The following is a 22,809-nucleotide window of genomic DNA, read 5'->3' as shown; positions in this document are numbered from 1 at the left end:
CATACGTGCTATATGCCCTGCCCATCTCAAACATCTGGATATAATGTTCCTAATTATGTCAGGTGAAGAATACAATGCGTGCAGTTCTGTGTTGTGTAACTTTCTCCATTCTCCTGTAACTTCATCTCTCTTAGCTCGAAATATTTTCCTAAGCACCTCATTCTCAAACACCCTTAATCTCTGTTCCTTTCTCAAAATGAGAGTACAAGTTTCACAAACATACAGAACAACCGGTAATATAACTGTTTTATAAATTCTAACTTTCAGATTTTTTGAGAGCAAACTGGATGATAAAAGTTTCTCAACCGAATAATAACAGGCATTTCCCATATTTATTCTGTGTTTAATTTCCTCCCGAGTGTCATTTATATTTGTTACTGTTGTTCCAAGATATTTGAATTTTTCCACCTCTTCGAAGAATAGGCTAAAAACAGAATTTTAGGATCCATGTTAATAATAACAATAATAATAATAATAATAATAATAATAATAATAATAATAATAATAATAATAATAATAATAATAATAATAATAATAATAATAATACCGGTAGGCTAAAAACAGTATTTTCGGATGCATGTTCGTTGTATTAGTGTGTAATTTTTAATCTCTACATTTTTACTATCACTATCGAACCACCCTGAATAGCCTGTGTAGGCCTAAACATGTATCACCATTTCAATAAATTATGTTAAAAATATAGTAAAAGCAGAAGCATAATTACATAATACTTAGAAAGTTTTGTTTATATTAATGTGTAATTTTCATCCTTAAAGTTTTTACTTCAAATTTTGAAACACACTGTATATGTAAACAGGTATCACCATAGCAATAAATTAAGTAAAAATTTTAAAAGCATAATAAATTATAACCATACTTAAACAGTATAAGCGTAACTGGCAATTAAATAAAGCATAATCTGGTTGTCATGACAACAATAATAAAACTGTACAAAGATATGACAGTTCAAAAGTCATGTGAAATACGTAGCGGTAACGCCCACAGAAATGACAATGTCTGCAATTATATCTAGCAGTGACATCAGAAAAGAGGTGTGCACGGCTTTGTTTGGAGTTCAATTTGAACAGGGATTTTATCTAACAGTGGCAATGCAGTTCTACATTTTTGCAGGAAGTTCCCGTGTCTGGAAGCTAGTTTTTCCTTTGAAAGTTCCTGGTGCATACATTGGAAAATATGTCTGTGCAGAATCCTGTAACTATCTCGTGATATGAACTACATCGTTCCGTCCGTTATTCACGGACTCCTCTCTTCAGATCCTGGCGTTAGTACAGTTACAGGAAACACAAATTATATTCATATCCGTGTTCTAGTAGGATTCCCGATATCTCTGTTTAAATTTCTTATCCGTGACTAGCTGAAGATTGTGACAACTTGACGTGTTTGTTTCGTAAGAAAGAACGTGGGTCTAATCTTATGTAGGCCACCTTGACAGTTTAATCGACAGAGCGCATGTTTACAAAAATCAGTATTGCGGAACTGTATTTGTAATGGAAAAAGTCAAAGATTCTGGGTTCTATCCTCGTCATTTCACCAACATACCCAATTCCCCTTTCATTATCATTATGGGGCGCTTGTTGATGAAATGTCATTATTTTTCTTTTAAAGGCTGGTTCACAATAAACCGGGAACGAGAACCAGAATGAAAACGAGAAGCAGAGGACGTGAATATGAAAATTTTTTATTCACAATAAACCGAGAACGTAGACGACTATGCATATCGATATGCATGTCAATAACGATATGTAAAGTCGATATTACGCATTATGATGTAAATGTGTATAATTGACCAATGGCGTTTTCTCATGAGTACAAGGCAGCCAATATAAACACAGGTTAACCAACTTCGAAATTTCAACTGAAACATTTCATTAGGTACGGTACTATAAATATGCCCATGCATCTTTATTATCACAACCTATTTTAAGTCTACCATAACGTAAAGAAACATTTGTAATAGAACAAAAATGAACACAACAGTAGTTATTGAATTGAAGCATGAATATGTAATGTGTAATACAACCAATACAGTAATAAAATATGATTCACTTACGATCGGTGTTCAAAGATGCAGCTATTGAAAGCCACGTATTCTCCTTCATTTTCTCATCTTTATACAAGGCGCGCCGCTTATCGTAAACGTGAGAATTTTCCTCAACACTCAATATTAGAGTCTCATCAAATAAAACTTGCTCCATGATGCACAGCACAGAACAAAATAATGCATAGGTTATGTCACGGTCTTCTTGCTACAAAATATACGACGACAAAATAGCTTTTAGATGGCAATAGAATGAATCTAGTGGGCTGTGATCGGAAACGTGGACGCCAAAGTTGAAACTTGGCCAACTCTCCGTTTCCGATCCCGGGCTCCGGCAAGCTTTTCGTTAATTGTGAATGCTCACATTTAAATGTACATATTTTAACAATTTTACCCTTTTCGTTTTCGTTCCGATTCTCGTTTCCGGTTTATTGTGAACCAGCCTTAACTTTTAAACAGTGCCCTTTAATACAGTAGACCTATCTCATTTTATAATGTAACAAAATAAAATATCGACTTCCATTATTGAATTTTAACATTTTTGTGTGATCTTTCCCCCCCCCCCCACTTTTGGGGGTCATTAAAAATCATTTTCTGCAATTCTTATTGATTTTTATAGCGTTTTTTTAATTCATTAAATTTTCCAGTTATACAGGGTGGTTCACAATTAATGACTCGCGATTTATGAATCAGTTCTAGAGGTATTTTTGAGCATAAAATGTCATATGAACATAGGTTCGATTATCATTAGTTTGAAAGCTATTTATAAAAATCCAAACGTCATACTGTGAATCAGGCTTTGGAGTTGCTTGAATCGTAATACAAACATTGGAACGTAAACTAAACTGAAGGTTGCACTGTGACGTGAAGTTCCTCATTCATTTATTCATTGACGAGTGACTTCAGAGTAAACTTTTCATGTCAAAACGTTACAATTTTTCTCTTTTGCGCCTCAAATATTGACGTTTGCATCAAAAGAATTTCCGCCTCGGTGACATTCGTGAATCCGACACTGACATCCGGGCCATCCCTGACTGAACCCTGACAGAGCCTTGAACAGTACGTGATAAACCGCAAGACCCACAAGCTATACATTTTAAACTGTATATAAGTACCGGAAACTTCTACAACTCCCAAGACTTCACCCCGGCTTATTCTTAACTACAGGGTGTCCCAAAAGCCTGGAACCATAGGCAAAAATCTCTAAAATACTGTTTCCTTTTATTTACAGATACTTCAGAAGCCAGAGTGATGTCGTTAAGTAAAGAGGATGATTTTCAAGCGATCCTGTTTGTTTGGCACCCGCAGTCACAGGGAAGATGTCCAGGAGTAGAAGAAAAGATTTAAATTCCAGGGCAACAAACAGGATAGCCTGAATATCATTCCTCTTTACTTACAGACATCATTCTGGCTTCAGAAGTACCTGTAAAGAAGAATAAACAGTATTTAAGAGCTTTAGCCTATGGTTTCTAGACTTATGGGACACCCTGTAGTTCAGATGATAGATGAAATGAGGCGAAGATGAAGAGTGTCTGTGGAATGATAGAGGAAAACAGGAGTTCCCTGAGAAAAATCCTTTGGAATAGCTGCTTTGTCCAGCACAAATAAGATCACGACAGGACGGGAAACGAACCTGAGTCGTCTGATGTAGCACTTTGTTCTGCTATCTGGTAGCGCATCAGACTTTTAATGGCCCTGGAGCAGAAACTATTAAGTAAGCCAAACAAAAGAAACTCGGGGAGAGCGTGAAGAATCCGCGGTTATAGCCGCCGTCCGTTTCAAAATTACGTCGCCATGGTTACAGCCGTGGCTGTTACTTCTCCACCGATCCGTTCAGGGCTTTTCGAATGACTCACATCCAACGCTCTTCTCTAATCCCCTGGGGTAGTCTATTTCAGAGATTCCCAACCTTTTTAGAGTGTCACGGACCCCTTCAAGCTCAAATTTCATTTTGACGGACCTCAAAATGTTCTGTGTATTTTAGGCTGGTAGTGTAGACAGGCGTAAACTTGACCAGTGGGGTAAATTTGACCACAAAAATAATAAATCATATCAGATGGACTGAATATATATTTTTTTTCTTTTCTTAAGTCTTATTTTTTATAATTCTAAATCACAATTAGGGTGATATGATTTAAGTATTTTTGTGGCCAAGTTTACCCCAGTTTACTTATAAAACATTTGCATAGAATAGTACTTAAACATCCTTAACCCTTAAATTGGCAAAACTTCATTTCTCACACTAGTTTATTAAACCGTGTCGGACCGTAAAGAAAACAACTATCGCAATGTCCATATTTTATATGTTATACAATATTATAGTATTGTGAAGTTTTGGTTAAATTTAATTTTCCTACCAATTTCTTTTCTATTGTTCTATTAAAATTATTGCTTATAGCCTATTAACCTGTTGTATCCTATAGGATACTTTGTGAATTTAAAGGTCAATAAATTGACAGCGACATTATATTTCAATTTTAGCTTTCGAACATATCATAAAATACATCAATACGAAGATATTTTACGTTATATCACGTCCTTACTATAAAAATGATATAAATATAAATAATAAACGTACGTAATATGGGTTAAACATGGGCATTAAAAAGAAGTGAAGAGAAACGACTAGAAGCATTTTGAAATGTAAATATGGAGAAGAATGGAGTGTGTGAAATGGACAGACAGAAGAAGAAATGAAGCTGTGTTGGAAAGAGTGGGTGAAGAAAGAATGATGCTGAAAGTGATCAGGAAGGGAAAATGAATTCTTTGGGTCACTGGCTGAGAAGGAACTGTCTAATGGAGGATGTACTGGAAGGAATAGTGAACGGGAGAAAAGTTCGGGACAGATGAAGATATCAGATGATAGACAATATTAAGATACATGGTGATAAGAGAAAGGTGGAAAATCGGGAAGAATAGAGAATGCTGGGTTTGCAGTGAAAGACCTGTCCTTGGATGAAAAAATTATATCCTCTACTTCCAGTTCAATTCTTTTACACTTTTACTGAATCACCCTGTATATTCACCTAACATACAATATATAACATATAATATATAATACAGTAGTTTCAGACTTTTCATTCAGACTGTAGTAGACTATATTCGTACGACAGAAGTGGAAACAGTTTCAAATAGCGTCGAAAAATAAATTGGTCAAATACACATAAAAGTAGGACTACTGAAATTCAGTAAAAAGTGTACATTTTGAGGTTATTCCCGTATTTCTACGTTCTTGTAATGGTTGGGGTTTCACAGTGGATCTCTGTTTAACATAGAAAAACGGCGTTTAACCTACTTCCTAAGAGTAAACACTTCTTTTCTATTTACTTTGCCACATCCAGGTAACTCGACAATAAAACAAATCACGCTTGAATCAGCATTTAAATACGACAGAGTTATAGTCAATGGCTTGAATGTTCTATCACTAACCCACGAATATCCATGTAATAGTACGGAATTTAGTGTTTAGCGTAGTCTAGAGGGTGATCAAATCTTTCTTACATAGAAATGTTATTATATTTTATTTAACATACACAACTGTGCTTACGAAGTTTTGTTGACAATCAATTATAGCAAATATAAGTTCAATATTCTACAGAAATGCCAACCTCACGTGGGAATCATAGATTAATAATTGACAACTACTCTCATTTCAATGGAACAAAATGTCGTTTCCTAGGAAACCTACGATTTTAAAAGGAAAAATGTTATTAAAATGTTGAGTATGATGAAGATAAATACCTCCTACTAAAACAACCACCTTTGACAGAAAATGAAATCGATGAATATTCCCCATTGTTGAGGATGACACGTTATCTTTCCGACTAAAAGAACACACTTCGACGCAAAGTATGTGTATGTGTGCGTTTGTGTCTAATGCCTACCCACTTCACTTTACGTGATTCGGGTTCCGCAAACTGCGGTTAGATGGCACGACTGTGACCCATTTTCAAATTGCACACCACTTCGGCGGGCCACGTTATGCATGATGTGTACCTGTGAAGAGTTATGTAGTGTACTATGGTAAGTGTATATTAAGTGTTCGTGTAAGTGTACTGTAGTGAATGGGTGAAGATGATGGTGAGGAAGGGAGAAGGGCAAACCCGGTGCCGGCACATAGCCTACTCCTGTCGAATAACACCAAGGGGCCGCCAGGGTTAACGTTCCCATCCGACGGACGAATCACTATCAACAGTGACATATGCCTTCTCTTCATATGCACTGCGGAGAGATTTGGGATTTAACCCAGGCATATTGGTGCACAGAATCCACGTATGTTCCGTCATTGTTGAGGATGACAAAGATAAATACGTCCTACTATAGTCGCGACGCTGTTATTCCCAGCGTGACTCCTCCTCTTTGCTTACGTCTTAGGAAGTGAAGGCTCTATAAAGTCTAGGTAGGTAGTATCGTTCGCCATTTTTGTTCTTTCGTTGCCGAGCTAACAGGCGAGGAATCTATTTGCGACACCGTTAAACATTATCATGTCGTAGCTCCTATGATAATAAATCAAACGGACTGTAATTCAGCAAATAATTGAGCGGCAAATAACGTCCTCGTGTGCTTTCTGCGAACGTCAACGAAAGAGCCAAAATGGCGGGCGATTGTATTAAGTATTTATCGAGCCTTAGGAAATACATAACGTCATCAGGAGCGAATCACAAGACGCACACGTTTAAATGTAGCCGACCTGCAACGTGATTGGCTGCCGGAAATAAGAGCGACGGGACTATAAAAGAACCAACTTTGGCAGAAAATAGAATCGATTAATGTTCCCCATTGCTGAGGATAACATGGATGTATCTTTCTGATAAAAGAACACACTTCGATGGAAAATAGAATTCCATATGAAGAGTCCACTCCAAGAATGATGGATGTCACTTTCTTGTCGAAAATGAACCAAGACTGTCAATGCATAGCTTAAGACATATAGAATGTACATAGAGAGTTATATGGCATTAACACTGATAGTCATTGTCCAGTATTGATCGGAAAATGACAGTTAAGCTTTGAGCGCTAAGCATTTCAAACTTTCAATTGCTTCTCCTGCAAAATGTATTCCAAATGACATCCATCATTCTTGCAGTGGACTCTTCATATATGTATGTTCCTCATTGTTCGGTAGGAGAAATATATATTTTCTTTTATTAGGTTATTTTACGACGCTTTATCAACATCTCAGGTTGAGAAATATATAAAAAAAAGCACAGTTCGACGCATAGTAGAATCCACATATGTTCCCCATTGTTGAGGATGACCAAGTTACATATTTTTGCCACCAAAAGAGCACACTTCAACGCAAAGGAGACATTGTTGAGTACGACAAAGATAAATATCTCCTACTAAAAGAACCAACTTTCACAGAAAATAGAATCGATGAATGTTACCAATTGTTGAAGATGACCAAGATATGTATATTTGCCACCAAAAGAGCACACTTCAACGCAAAGGAGACATTGTTGAGTACGAAAAAAGATAAATATCTCCTACTAAAAGAACCAACTTTCGCAGAAAATAGAATCGATGAATGTTCCCAATTGTTGAAGATGAGAAAGATATGTATATTTTTGCCATCAAAAGAGCACACTTGGACGCAAAGGAGACATTGTTGACTACGACGAATATAAATATATCCTACTAAAAGAACGAACTTTCACAGAAAATAGAATCGATTAATGTTCCCAATTGTTGAAGATGACCAAGATACTTATCTTTGCCACCAAAAGAGCACACTTGGACGCAAAGGAGACATTGTTGACTACGACAAATATAAATATCTCCTACTAAAAGGACCAACTTTCACAGAAAATAGAATCGATGAATGTTCCCAATTGTTGAAGATGACAAAGATATATATCTTTTCCACTAAAAGAGCACACTTCGACGTATAGTAGAACCCACGTATGTTCCCCATTGTTGAGGTTGACAAAGACATCGACTGTACGTGCCAGTTGAAGTCCCTGCTGTTCGCTTTGTCTCCCAACGCGACACATGGCGGCGTCTGACGCATTTGGTTAACGTAACATGCATACGGGCGCTCCGTACATTGTGATAGTGACAAACGCTGTATCGGTACACTTCCGTTACAGGTATTACTCAGTTTTTATGTTACAGTTGTACAATGAAACACTTTTATGACAGGCACCCATTTCCTCGTTCAACAGCAGAGTCCTTGAACGCTATAACTTATTACTCATGATAGCGCCACCAAGTTTATTTGGTCATTTTACGACGCTTTATCAACTGCTTTGATTATCTAGCGTCTGAATGAAATGAAGGTGATAATGCCAGTGAAATGAGACCAGCGCCGAAAGTTACCCAGCATTTTCTCTTAATGGGTTGAGGAAAAACCTCGGATAAAATCCCAACCAGATAACTTGTCCAAACCAGCATTTGAACCCAGGCCCGCTTGTTCCACGGTGAGGCATGCTACCGTTACTCCATCATATCTTTTTATATTTTTTTAGTGGGTTATTTTACGACGCTTTATCAACAGATTATGTTATTTAGCGTCTGAATGAAATGAAGGTGATAATGCCGGTGAAATGAGTCCAGGGCCGAAAGTTACCCAGCATTTTCTCTTAATGGATTGAGGAAAAACCTCGGATAAAATCCCAACCAGATAACTTGTCCAAACCAGGATTTGAACCCAGGCCCGCTTGTTCCACGGTGAGGCATGCTACCGTTACTCCATCATATCTTTTTATATTTTTTTAGTGGGTTATTTTACGACGCTTTATCAACAGATTATGTTATTTAGCGTCTGAATGAAATGAAGGTGATAATGCCGGTGAAATGAGTCCAGGGCCGAAAGTTACCCAGCATTTTCTCTTAATGGATTGAGGAAAAACCTCGGATAAAATCCCAACCAGATAACTTGTCCAAACCAGGATTTGAACCCAGGCCCGCTTGTTGCACGGTGAGGCATGCTACCGTTACTCCATCATTTTTTTTTTATTTTTTAGTGGGTTATTTTACGACGCTTTATCAACAGATTAGGTTATTTAGCGTCTGAATGAAATGAAGGTGATAATGCCAGCGAAATGAGTCCAGCGCTGAAAGTTACCCAGCATTTTCTCTTAATGGATTGAGGAAAAACCTCGGATAAAATCCCAACCAGATAACTTGTCCAAACCAGGATTTGAACCCAGGCCAGCTTGTTCCACATTGGGGCATGCTACCGTTACTCCATCATATATTTTTAAATTTTCTTAGTGCGTTATTTTACGACGCTTTATCAACAGATTAGGTTATTTAGCGTCTGAATGAAATGAAGGTGATAATGCCGGTGAAATGAGTCCGGGGTCCAGCACCGAAACTTACCCAGCATTTGCTCATATTGGGTTGAGAGAAAACCCCGGAAAAAACTTCAACCAGGTAACTTGCCCCGACTGGGAATCGAACCCGGGCCACCTGGTTTCGCGGCCACACGCGCTAGCCCTTACTCCACAGGTGTGGACTCCATCATATTGAAAATACAATTTTTTTTTACTGCTTTTCCGTTTTCATCTTCACTACAAATTACTTTTACTGACTGTTGGCTGTTAATGACTTGTGTTATTATATTATAGTGAGCATAATATTTTGAGCCGAAACGGGACACGACTGCCATCTTCTGAGTTTAAAAACCGTACACAGTATCACAGCTCATTAATAGATAGATTGAAAAGTCATTTTAGACACTATAGATTACTACAACTGATATGGGTGTTCATTAGCTTTTAAATGAACTCCTCTGTCGCCATGGTAACAAGTTTCTCTTTTGTTAACGTACGAGCAACATTCAAATGTCTTTTTGTGAGTAAGTTCATAATATGTGCCAAAAAGAAACAAGCAATTCTCGTGTTTTGTGTCATTGCATTGTTGAAAAAACAAAAGACAGCAGCAGATTCCAAAAGAATCGTATAAGGGGTTAGGTACAGCTTAAAGGAGTAAAATTTTGGAAAGATTCAACATTTTTTTTCCCTCCATTACTCTATCTTGTACAATAATAAAATTAATATTGTGTAAAACACTGTCCTTCTCCTATATGATAAACATATTTTTACGATTAAAAAAATTATTTTTATATATTTTTAATTCAAAGTTCACTGTGCAGTGATGAAGCGTTTCCCTCATAACTCAAAAAGTATCCAACATTCTGTGATGAAATTTTTTGTATGTATTTATGCATATCATATCTACAATATGATGCAAGATCACATCTCTACCTTTGATAGATTGTCTGATAAAAGATAAACTCAATTTTAAAAATGATCAAATATCTAACACAAAATTTAAAAATATATTGTTTATTAAGGAATATAGTTGAAGTTATTATTCGGTTGAAAAGCTTTTGTCATCTAGTCTTCTGTCAAAAAATCTGAAAGTTAGAATTTATAAAACAGTTATATTACCGGTTGTTCTGTATGGCTGTGAAACTTGGACTCTCACTTTGAGAGAGGAACAGAGATTGAGGGTTTTTGAGAATAAGGTGCTTAGGAAAATATTTGGGGCTAAGAGGGATGAAGTTACAGGAGAATGGAGAAAGTTACACAACGCAGAACTGCACGCATTGTATTCTTCACCTGACATAATTAGGAACATTAAATCCAGACGTTTGAGATGGGCAGGGCATGTAGCACGTATGGGCGAATCCAGAAATGCATATAGAGTGTTAGTTGGGAGGCCGGAGGGAAAAAAGACCTTTAAGGAGGCCGAGATGTAGATGGGAGGATAATATTAAAATGGATTTGAGGGAGGTGGGATATGATGATATAGAGACTGGATTAATCTTGCTCAGGATAGGGACCGATGGCGGGCTTATGTGAGGGCGGCAATGAACCTCCGGGTTCCTTAAAAGTAAGTAGATAAGTACTATTATTATTATTATTATTATTATTATTATTATTATTATTATTATTATTATTAATCATTATTCTAAGTTGTGTTTTACAGCTTCAGGGCAGATCACTCAAACGGATGTGTGAACAAAGAAACGAAGGTCAGACAACCAGCACGTAAAATAAACAAGCTACTATCAGTATCCATGGTTACGAATGTATGAAGCTAGACACGGCTTGTGTAGTACGCACGAACAGATTTGGTCCACGGCCAAAAATGTTCTCCTACATGCATATTCAACGCCAGTCATTTCTGTTTTAGGCTTTGTTTTGACGTCTGCTGGGAGGTAAACCTCCCGAGCAGCTTCTCTGATGACGAAATGTGTGCAATATCAATTATACCCCACATCTACTGTCAATGAAAGAGACATACGTAAAAATGAACGTATTTTTATACTATGATTTCACAATTTTCCTTGAAAATGTATTTACCATTCATAAAACAAACTTTCAACCGTTAGACGAACGAGCCAATAATAATAATAATAATAATAATAATAATAATAATAATAATAATAATAATAATAATAATAATAATAATAATAATAATAATAATAAAGGGACTCGCGGTAGCATCGCAATTACGTCATTGTGCAGCAAAACCAGAAGATCCGTGGGTTCAACTTGGGATGGGGTTCCTCAAGGCTCAATAATTGGTCCCCTATTATTTTTAATAGCAATAAATGACCTTCCAGAATTCATTAAAGCAATAACAATTAATTATGCAGATGACACTAATTTCCTATGTTCTTCTTCTGCTCTAAATCAATTACATGTTCTCAACAACGACACTCTATCACAGATGGCTTTATGATTTGAATCTAATGGTTTCTTGCTTAATCAAGAAAAAACTATCAACACAACTTTCAGCCTAAATTATCTAATAAATAAGGAAAACAGACTCAACTACATAAAATTTCTAGGACTTTTTATAGACTCCAGTTTAACATGGGATAAGCACATCGAATACATACGCACAAAGTTATCAAGAGTTTTATATTTGTTAAAGAAATTAACGACTTGCGTTTCTCAAAATTATTTAAGATGTGTCTACTTTTCTTTCTTTCAGACGATAATCCGATATGCCCTAATTTTCTGGGGAAATGGATCCAAAATTGGAAGCGTCTTGATTTTACAAAAGAAGGCCATTAGAATTTTATGTAAATCAAACTATCTGGAACATTGTCGGCCACTTTTCAGACAATCACGGATTTTAACAATCATAAATTTGTACATATATGATCTAGTACTTTACACTCGACAAAATATCGACAATTACTCATTAGTGTCCAATATATATGATCATGAAATTAGAAATACTGAACAAATTAATATTCCATATTGTAGATTACACAAAAGCAACACAAACTTTTTAATTATGGGGATGAAATTGTATAATAAGCTCCCCAGTCAATATTATAAATTACCAATCAATAGCTTCCAAACTAGATTTTACAATTGGTTATTAAATAATCTTTTTATTCTGTTGCTGAGTTTTTCAACACAAATTTGTATGAAATTGCATTTTAATAAATAAGTTTAATTGCAATTTAGTTAGTTTTCTTTAATTTAAAAGTTTCAAATTATTTCATGTTTTCATTGTATTACTTAAATTTTACTGTTTCTGTTATTAGTGTTTTTTTAAATGTATTTATATGTTTTTCAATGTATTCTGACGAAGCCTAAAACTGTATGTCTAATGGCCAAATAAATTGAATTGAATTGAATTGATTTTCTCCATTGGTGTAATCCCTCCAATCACACTATAGCCCGGGATTTTATTCAGCCACGGGCATTCCCTTTGGGGTAAAGGCGGCAAAAGGTGCTAGCCTTAACTTCCTTATGAGTCTGCATGGCGTATGATACGGATAACTTTGCCTAACAACAACAAAACTGTAAATCGATTATATAAAAATTGATTTCAGAAAAGAATGCACACAAACTTAACGAAGAATGGACTTTTATCTTCACATCTACATCAAACAGTCGAAGAACGCCATTCTAGGAACATAAGTGACTGTCATACTCATAAAACAAATGAGTAATACAAAGACTGACAAGTTGCTATGCGACCGTTTTTATCTTTAAAAAACCACCACAAAGGTAACAAAGGTTAGTGTAAAAGCACCAAATACAGAGAACTGGCTGATGAAATAAGCACTATTGACCAGTAATGAGTGCACCTGTTATAGATTATATTATATTCTACTATACTATCTAGAGATAAAATCTGTTATAGATTATATTATACTATTTAGAGATAAAATCTACACAAGTGCATGAAGAAGGTTAGATTTCCTCGTAACAGCTACAACCAACTGCAAAAAATGTGTTATTGCAACGGAGTGTGCAACAGTGTAGGTAGGTACTCTGCACCAAATCACCAGAAAAATATAATAATAATAATTATTATAAATAATAATAAAATAATATTAAATAATAAAAACAATAAATAAAACTAAAATAATAAATAATAACAAAATTTAATAAATAATTCCAATTAATAATAATAATAATTATTATTATAATTATTATTATTATAAATAGTAATAAAATAATATTAAATAATAAAAAATACATAAAACTAAAATAATAAATAATAACAAAAATTAATAAATAATTCCACTTAATAATAATAATAATTATTATTATTATTATTATAAATAGTAATAAAATAATATTAAATAATAAAAAATAAATAAAACTAAAATAATAAATAACAAAAATTAATAAATAATTCCAATAAATAATAATAACAATAATAGTTATAAATAGTAATACAATAATATTACATAATAAAAACAATAAATAAAACTAAAATAATGAATAATAACAAAAATTAATAATTCCAATAAATAATAATAATAATAAATAGTAATAAAATAATATTAAAAAATAAAAACAATAAATAAAACTAAAATAATAAATAACAAAAATTAATAAATAATTCCAATAAATAATAATAATAATTTATTTTATTTATTTATTTATTTATTTCAAATATTAATGTGCAAAACAACAGCACAAGGCCAATTAATATAATTAATATAATAATAATAATAATTATTATTATTATTATTATTATTATAAATAGTAATAAAGTAATATTAGGCCTAAATAATAAAAACAATAAATAAAACTAAACTAATAAACAATAATAATAATAATAATAAATAGTAATAAAATAATATTAAATTATAAAAACAATAAGTAAAACTAAAATAATAAATAACAAAAATTAATAAATAATTCCAATAAATAATAATAATAATAATAATAATAATAATAATAATAATAATAATTATTATTATTATTATTATTATTATAAATAGTAATAAAATAATATTAAATAATAAAAACAATAAATAAAACTAAAATAATAAATAACAAAAATTAATAAATAATTCCAATAAATAATAATAATAATTTATTTTATTTATTTATTTATTTATTTCAAATATTAATGTGCAAAACAACAGCACAAGGCCAATTAATATAATTAATATAATAATAATAATAATAATAATAATAATTATTATTATTATTATTATTATAAATAGTAATAAAGTAATATTAGGCCTAAATAATAAAAACAATAAATAAAACTAAACTAATAAACAATAATAATAATAATAAATAGTAATAAAATAATATTAAATTATAAAAACAATAAGTAAAACTAAAATAATAAATAACAAAAATTAATAAATAATTCCAATAAATAATAATAATAATAATAATAATAATAATAATTATTATTATTATTATTATTATTATAAATAGTAATAAAATAATATTAAATAATAAAAACAATAAATCAAACTAAAATAATAAATAAAAATTAATAAATAATTCCAATTAACAATAATAATAATTATTATTATAACTATAAATAGTAATAAAATAATATTAAATAATAAAAACAATAAATAAAACTAAAATTATAAATAATAACAAAAATTAATAAATAATTCCAATAAATAATAATAATAATAATAATAATAATAATAATAATAATAAATAATACCAATATTAGCATAATTCAGTCACATATTGCTGGCATATTAGCACATTTGAGGGAATACAACTTTTGGGTGATGATGATGATGATAACAATAATAATATAATAATTATTATAATTGCAAATAGTAACAAAATAATATTAAATAATAAATATAAATAAAACCAAAACAATAAATAATAAAAAAATAATTCCTTTAAATAATAATAGTAAATAGTAATAATAATAAATAACAATAAATAGTAACAGCAACAATAACTGAATACAGTCACATATTGCTGACATATTAGTACGTTTGAGGGAATAAAACTTTTGAATAATAATAATAATAATAATAATAATAATAATAATAACAACAACAACAACGCATTTCGCCATATTTCTCATGAATCACTGCAGATAAGAAAGAACACAGTACCATGTCGCGCGCGTCTATATGCCTCCTTTCCATTTACGACTATCTGATTCCACTGAAAAGTTTTCCGCTGTCCAAAGTGCAGATCTGTCTGAATATATTACATCCGCTGGAATTGGCTGGATGACGTACGACTTCCCAGTTCTCAGCTGATTACGGACAGGGAATCCCTCACTTGTGCTCTGTACAACCTACACTCCTCTGTGTTTTGAAACAGAGCATTTTCTGGAGCTCTGCAATAGCGAAACACTGTCGTGGTTACATCCCACATACTCTCAATATTGCTGAAAGCTTAACACTGAATAACTCTTTACGTATTTTTGTCTAAAATGTAGGTCTATACTGATTAACAGGGATTAATTAATTTTTAGAGGTTAGGATATTCAGAAAAAATATTTCCCGAACTAAAAGGACAACACTACCGGTAATAATAATAATAATAATAATAATAATAATAATAATAATAATAATAATAATAATAATGTGCACCACTTATTCATAGATTTCAAAACGGCATATGACTCGGTTAAGAGAGAAGTTTTATATGATATTGTTATTGAATTTGGTATTCCCAAGAAACTAGTTCGATTAATTAAAATGTGTCTCAGTGAAACGTACAGCAGAGTCCGTATAGGTCAGTTTCTGTCTGATGCGTTTCCAATTCACTGCGGGCTAAAGCAAGGAGATGCACTATCACATTTACTTTTTAACTTTGCTCTAGAGTATGCCATTAGGAAAGTTCAGGATAACAGAGAGGGCTTGGAATTGAACGGGTTACATCAGCTGCTTGTCTATGCGGATGACGTGAATATATTAGGAGAAAATCTACAAACGATTAGGGAAAACACGGAAATTTTACTGGAAGCAAATAAAGAGATAGGGTTGGAAGTAAATCCCGAAAAGACTAAGTATATGATTATGTCTCGTGACCAGAATATTGTACGAAATGGAAATATAAACAATGGAAATTTATCTTTTGAAGAGGTGAACAAGTTCAAATATCTTGGAGCAACAGTAACAAATATAAATGATACTCGGGAGGAAATTAAACACAGAATAAATATGGGAAATGCCTGTTATTATTCGGTTGAGAAGCTTTTATCATCCAGTCTGCTATCAAAAAATCTGAAAGTTAGAATTTATAAAACAGTTATATTACCGGTTGTTCTGTATGGCTATGAAACTTGGACTCTCACTTTGAGAGAAGAACATAGGTTAAGGGTGTTTGAGAAAAAGGTTCTTAGGAAATTATTTGGGGCTAAGAGGGATGAAGTTACAGGAGAATGGAGAAAGTTACACAACACAGAAATGCACGCATTGTATTCTTCACCTAGCATAATTACGAACATTAAATTCAGACGTTTGAGATGGGCAGGGCATGTAGCACGTATGGGCGAATTCAGAAATGAATATAGAGTGTTAGTTGGGAGGCCGGAGGGAAAAAGACCTTTAGGGAGGCCGAGACGTAGATGGGAAGAAAATATTAAAATGGATTTGAGGGAGGTGGGATATGATGGTAGAGAATGGATTAATCTTGCTCAGGATAGGGACCGATGGCGGGCTTATGTGAGGGCGGCAATGAACCTCCGGGTTCCTTAAAAGCCAGTAAGTAAGTAAGTAAGTAAGTAAGTAAGTAAGTAAGTAGTAATAATAATATTATTATAATTGTAACACAAAATTCACAAACGTATTTTCCCAACTAATAGGTTATATTCATTCATATGTTGCTTTTCTTTATTCATTTGTTTATTCTTCTTTGTTCTTCCACAAATTTTTTCTCATAGTTTACAATTTATGAAAACATGTCACAACCATCGCTAGAGTTTCGACTTATCACGTATCCACGCCCATAAAAATAGATCTTACATCGTGAAAACAAACATAATGTTTGGATTAAATAACAAGGAAATAAATGCCCTATGAAAAATATAATTTCACAAATAACACGATTTCACTTTCAGCAACTGATATTATAGCAGTTCGAGGATATTACAACAGACAGCTGACGGTTCAAATCGTGTCTGATTACAATTGTTGCAGAAACGACTCAAGGAGGCCTTGACTTCTCAATCATTGCATCATAACCCACACGTCTGTGTCTATTCTGAACTTGGTGAAATTAATCGTGCTTCAAATGTTTATTAATTTATTCCTTAACGCTGCATGTTTTTAAGATTAGTAATGGTGATGAAGCAACACATACATTAAAGCCAATGACAGTCATATTTTTCAAGAGACGATCTCAAATGCGCAAACCCACATAATGTATTTCTAATTAATACTTTGAGTGCTGCCTCCACGACAAGATGCGGGAATGATTAACAACTGCAACGCGTTATTAGGTTTTTTTAAGTGACGCAGAATAACATTCAAATGTTTAATGTTTTCTAAACAATTACGACATACTAAAATCTTTGCACTTAATGTGATTATTTAGATAAAACTGAAGATAGTAAGTTTTATTTTATTTCAGAAGAAGATACTAAAATGTTGTTAATGAACAAGGAAATTTGGCACCGAAAAACTCATTTTCTGTGCATATAATAACTACAACAACCCTGATATGTTAGTACATTATGCAACGAGCCTATAATGGTAGTAATTAAGACGCGAGTATGTTTGTTTATGAAACGAGCGCAAGCGAGTTTCATAATTTTCATACGAGCGTCTTAATTACCATTATAGGCAAGTTTCATACGACTTTTTATGCTCGACCATATTTCTAACTTGGAATTATTCAGAAGTATTCATTTTATGGTTAGGTAATTGAGGAGCGGAACTGACGTGAATTGTGAGATGTGCGCAGACGCGAAAGTATTGATTTTTTCCGAGGAACGAATGTCATTGACCTTGATGTAATCTAGAGAATAACATGAACTAATTTTGATATAACCTGGAAATTCATTTAGAGTTGAAAAACGTGATGACAAATTGATTTTATTTGAATATTATTTACAATTAACGCTAATTATTATAGTAAAAGAACATAACCTTCTGCGACAGTATTGGATATCCAGCCTCCGTGACTTTTCGCTAATTGTCTTTCGATTGCATATCCGAGAATAATCGATACTTGCGGTTTTATAATGGTACAATGGTAACTTTTCATTGGCTGAACAACTGAACTATAATGAATAGGTGTACTTTAATGAGGTGCATTAAAGGGCTACTACCAGGTGTATAATTACTACATTTCGGCATGGTCGAGCATAAAAATATTTAATACTCATTCATCAATAAAATTAGCCTATGTATCTTACCTTCTAGTTAGCTTTAATGACTGACTCATAAAAATGGTTTTGTAAACCACACTAAATTAAGTAATTCCTTACTTTTTTTCTAAGAATGTTTATTATATCTTACAAGGAAGCACGATCATTGCTGCGGTTTTTTCTAATTTACCGTTATCCACAACTCAGGTTCTTAACTAGTAAACAAGAAACTTCAAGATTATGGGTCAAGACAAGGACTTACATGTAAACATGGCAGATAAAGTTATTTTTTTCTTCCACCATGTTAATAATGCCAAAATATATACTTATACAAATTTTAGCCACTCGAGCGCAATTACGAGAGCTGTCCAGAAAGTAAGTTCCCCTGGGGCCGTTTACAGAAATAAAACACAATTTCATGGAAAGATCTATTGGAACAGATACAGCAATTGTTGAGCTATTTTTCAACATATTCCCCATCGGAACTGTGACATTTTGTCATGCTGTGAGTTCAACAGAAGGCTGTTACACAATGGTTTCGATCCCAGGCGGCAGACTTCTACGACATAGGGATACAAAAGTTGATCCCACTGTGTGACAAATGTCTCATTTCCGGTGGGGAATATGTTGAAAAATAGCTCAACAATTGTTGTATCTGTTCCAATAAATCTTTCCATGAAATTGTGTTTTCTTTCTGTAAACGGTCCTAGGGGAAAACTTTCTGTACGACTCTAGTAACTGCGCTCGAGTGGCAAAAATTTGTATAAGCTTTTATTTTGACATTAATAACATGGTAGAAGAAAGCAAATGAACTCCTTTAACCAACGACAATTCAATGAATGGTAGGTACATACAAAACCAGTAACCGTGAACATAAACGGGTATATTTCATGGAAGGATATTAACTAACAGGCTTATCGACTTCGTGAACACCATGCAGAGAGGTAAATTATTGTACCGAAGAGAAAAAGAAAGCCACTGTTCACGTATGTATCTGTTTATATTAGCAATTCCCTTCCTAGGTGTCGGAATAAATCTACAATTCATCGACATCTACATATAAATGGAATAAAATATTTAGACATCATACAACCCAAAGAATATACCTTATAGTACAGTCTAGTATATAAGCCTACAGTCACGAAGCTCAATACGTAGTAAATATGCATCCTTAGACAGTTGCTAACCACTAGGATCGCTAATATCGCCTCATTACAGACAATGCGAAATAGTATCGCCACAGTCAATTGTTCCTAGCACCCTCACAACTCAAGCTTCGCGACTGTATATACTAGACTGTGCTTATAGTATGACCAGTTCATTTCTATGGCAACAGAAAAAAAGAAAGCATCTATGACACGATGTAAAAACCCAACTGAAAGTCTTAAATCAATAAACCGCTATTCTTTGGAGAGGGGAATTTTTAAACTGGCGTAAATCATGTCTTTAAAGTGAAGGTTTCACTGTGTTCACGCCTTAAAAAGGTCTATGTGCGAATTTCATTTCCAAACTATTCTGAGAAAAAATTGATAGTACTGATAGCAATAATAATAATAATAATAATAATAATAATAATAAATTATTTCCACACCTGGTAAAGTTAATCCTTGTTATCCACATTTTCGTCCATTTCCGTATCCGCAAGAAGTGAAAAACAAATTAAGTGTTACCTTACAAGTTTTCTTTATCTTAATTCACTTTTTACTATTTTCTAATTTTAATGTGTTACGTCAAATATTTCCAATGATTGTTTTCTTGGATTTTTAAATACGACTAATATGTGGTGAATATGTGGTTGAATTTAGGTACAGTGCATCGACAGGCTACAGGTTGCATCACCATGGTAACGTAATGCAGTTTAGGCCCGTTCCTTGGATTAGCCTGACATACCGTACACATCAGAAGAGTGGCTAATTCTTTAGGTCTGGTACTATATTACCCTGGTGATACAACATGTAAACACTGAAAGTATTGTCCCAACACACGGTTGTAAACCTCAAAACCTTTACATCTAAACTGGTAAACATATTACAGTATCATTATGAAATGTGTCTACAATGTATACACAATATATGAGCAAAGAGATTTGAAGCTGTCAGTTTGTCTATAAAGATTAAAAACAAATGATTGTAGAAAAAACTCCCCAGTTTAACAGTAGCAGAAACGATTTGTATGTCCCTAAAATTTCCGAAATAGTACAGGTCGATTAACACACAAAGCGTTGGATTTGTGTTGTATTAGTAGATATGAACACAACTTTTCTGAGAACAGAATTAAAATGCTTTATTCACTCAGTACACATTCTTATGAAAACAGTTATCAAAGCTGATGGCTTTATGAAGATAATTTTTGTATCTTTTATTGGTATTGAGAAATTAGCTAGGGATTTAACATGCGAAATCAATTAGGCCTATTTTTAAATACTATTTCCCTTATGATTCACAACAACGTTTTACGTGTAAAAATGTTAGGGGACTAAAAATACACCGAAATGCACCAAAAACCATTTTATTTCCTTAATAGGCCCAGTTCTAATGTATTAATTAAATAAAATTCTAAAACGCAATTTCATTTGTTTCTGAATTTTGCCTGTTATCAACAATGTTAACTTTTTTTATTATGTGTTATTTCTGCCACGGCCCCCAAAAAGCACGATGTTTTAATACAACTGAAATAAAAGAACAACTGACTATAGGAGAAACAAATGTAAAATGTTAAATAAAACAATTGAAGTTACATTTAAGAGTTTTTATATTTTAATTAATCCCTCTGAAACTATGAAGAGGATTCCACGTTAAGAAAAAAGCATTTGTTTTATGGAATTTGCCTAATACATTGTATAAACTATGTGGTAGGTAGGCGTTTCTATGGCAACTGGTCATTTGATAGAATAGCCACATATGCTAAATGCTTTTTTCTTAATGTGAAATCCACCAAGTCTAAGAAAATAAACAATTGCTAGTGCATTTCGATGTATTTTCAGTCTCGTAAGATTTTTCTTATAAAATTTTTCTGTGAAAAGTGAAAGATAGTATTTACAAATAAATTATTTCCTATGTTCAATCTCTATATGTGATAAACTGTTACACAGTTAGTGTACTCATATATTCGAGAGGAAATGTTAAATATTTCGTACTTCTGAGAAAATGTTTAAAATAATCTGTTTTATTTGCACTGCCTACTAAACGAAGGCTCTTCTTTTGTAATATATGGGCACATACGTGAAAAATAAACCATAGTGCACAATATAATGACAATAACCAAGATAGATTAATTTCAGTGTATTAATATGAACAAGATTTTGTCATTTACCTAATAGCGCAACGGGTCGAATAAAGTTTTAGGGGTAATTTACACTCAATACACACCTTACAGGCTAATTCAAGATCCAGGCGACGACGCCGAAAAATATAATAAACAGATTTCACTCACCACTTTGTAAAATTTCGTTGAGGGTTTGAACGGGAACACCAGCGGTGGTCGTAATGACGAAAACCAAACAGAGAAACACCTCCATGAAGACGCCACGTGCGAGAAACGAAAGACGCGCCGGCACACACATTCTGAACAATTCACAAGCACCGACTAGCCGCCAACACATGTGAGCGGGGAATAGAAGCACTACAACACTGGCACACAGGTAACTTGGCTCAAGCGCGTGCGCTGTCCGCTAACAACTCTGCCCCACCACCGGCCGCGAAGTCTTTTATACACTCGCTGGGTGATCCGAGGGATTTCTTATCTGCGCTTCATCACAGACGAGATAATCGGTTCTTGGGACGGCAGTTAGCGCTTAAAGATCACAGCTCCAATTTTACGCGTCATTCTAATTCTCTTCCTTGCGTCCACTGCTTTTTAAAGTGGAACGTTTTCGAGAAAAACTGTAACAAACGTTACAGCATTGCCCCTTACAGGAGGGGATGCCACCCGCAGTGCATTCGTTAGGTTAACTTCGTATTTTCTTCATTCATGACCCAGGTTTATGCTTACATAACTACGACATAGATCAAATTGATTGCTCAATCTATGTTTATTGTGTTAGCGAATCTATCCTCATTTGTTTTTACACTTTAAGAGGTTATGTGCATCGATGTATTGCTAGAAGTATTGATTTGTGTTTTTTCTTTCTTTTTCTTATTTAATCTAGATTAAAATTGCAAGTTTCTTCTTTATGTTAGTTAATTAGTTAGGATACAATTAATTAATCATTTAAAGTTTGT

General features: G+C 33.3%; 1 protein-coding gene across 1 annotated transcript in view; it reads right to left on the bottom strand.

Annotated features, from left to right (window-relative positions):
* LOC138702820 (uncharacterized) overlaps positions 1-22,319 on the bottom strand; it is a 92,023-nt gene extending 69,704 nt beyond the window's left edge. The window contains exon 1 of the mRNA XM_069830171.1: positions 22,022-22,319. Coding sequence (XP_069686272.1) covers positions 22,022-22,190 — 169 coding nt within the window. The 5' untranslated portion in view covers positions 22,191-22,319. The remainder of the gene's footprint in view (positions 1-22,021) is intronic.
* Positions 22,320-22,809: the final 490 nt, after the last annotated feature.

Source organism: Periplaneta americana, chromosome 1 (genome assembly GCF_040183065.1).
Source record: "Periplaneta americana isolate PAMFEO1 chromosome 1, P.americana_PAMFEO1_priV1, whole genome shotgun sequence".
Taxonomy (NCBI): Eukaryota; Metazoa; Arthropoda; class Insecta; order Blattodea; family Blattidae; genus Periplaneta; species Periplaneta americana.
This window is presented reverse-complemented; position numbering and strand designations above follow the sequence as displayed.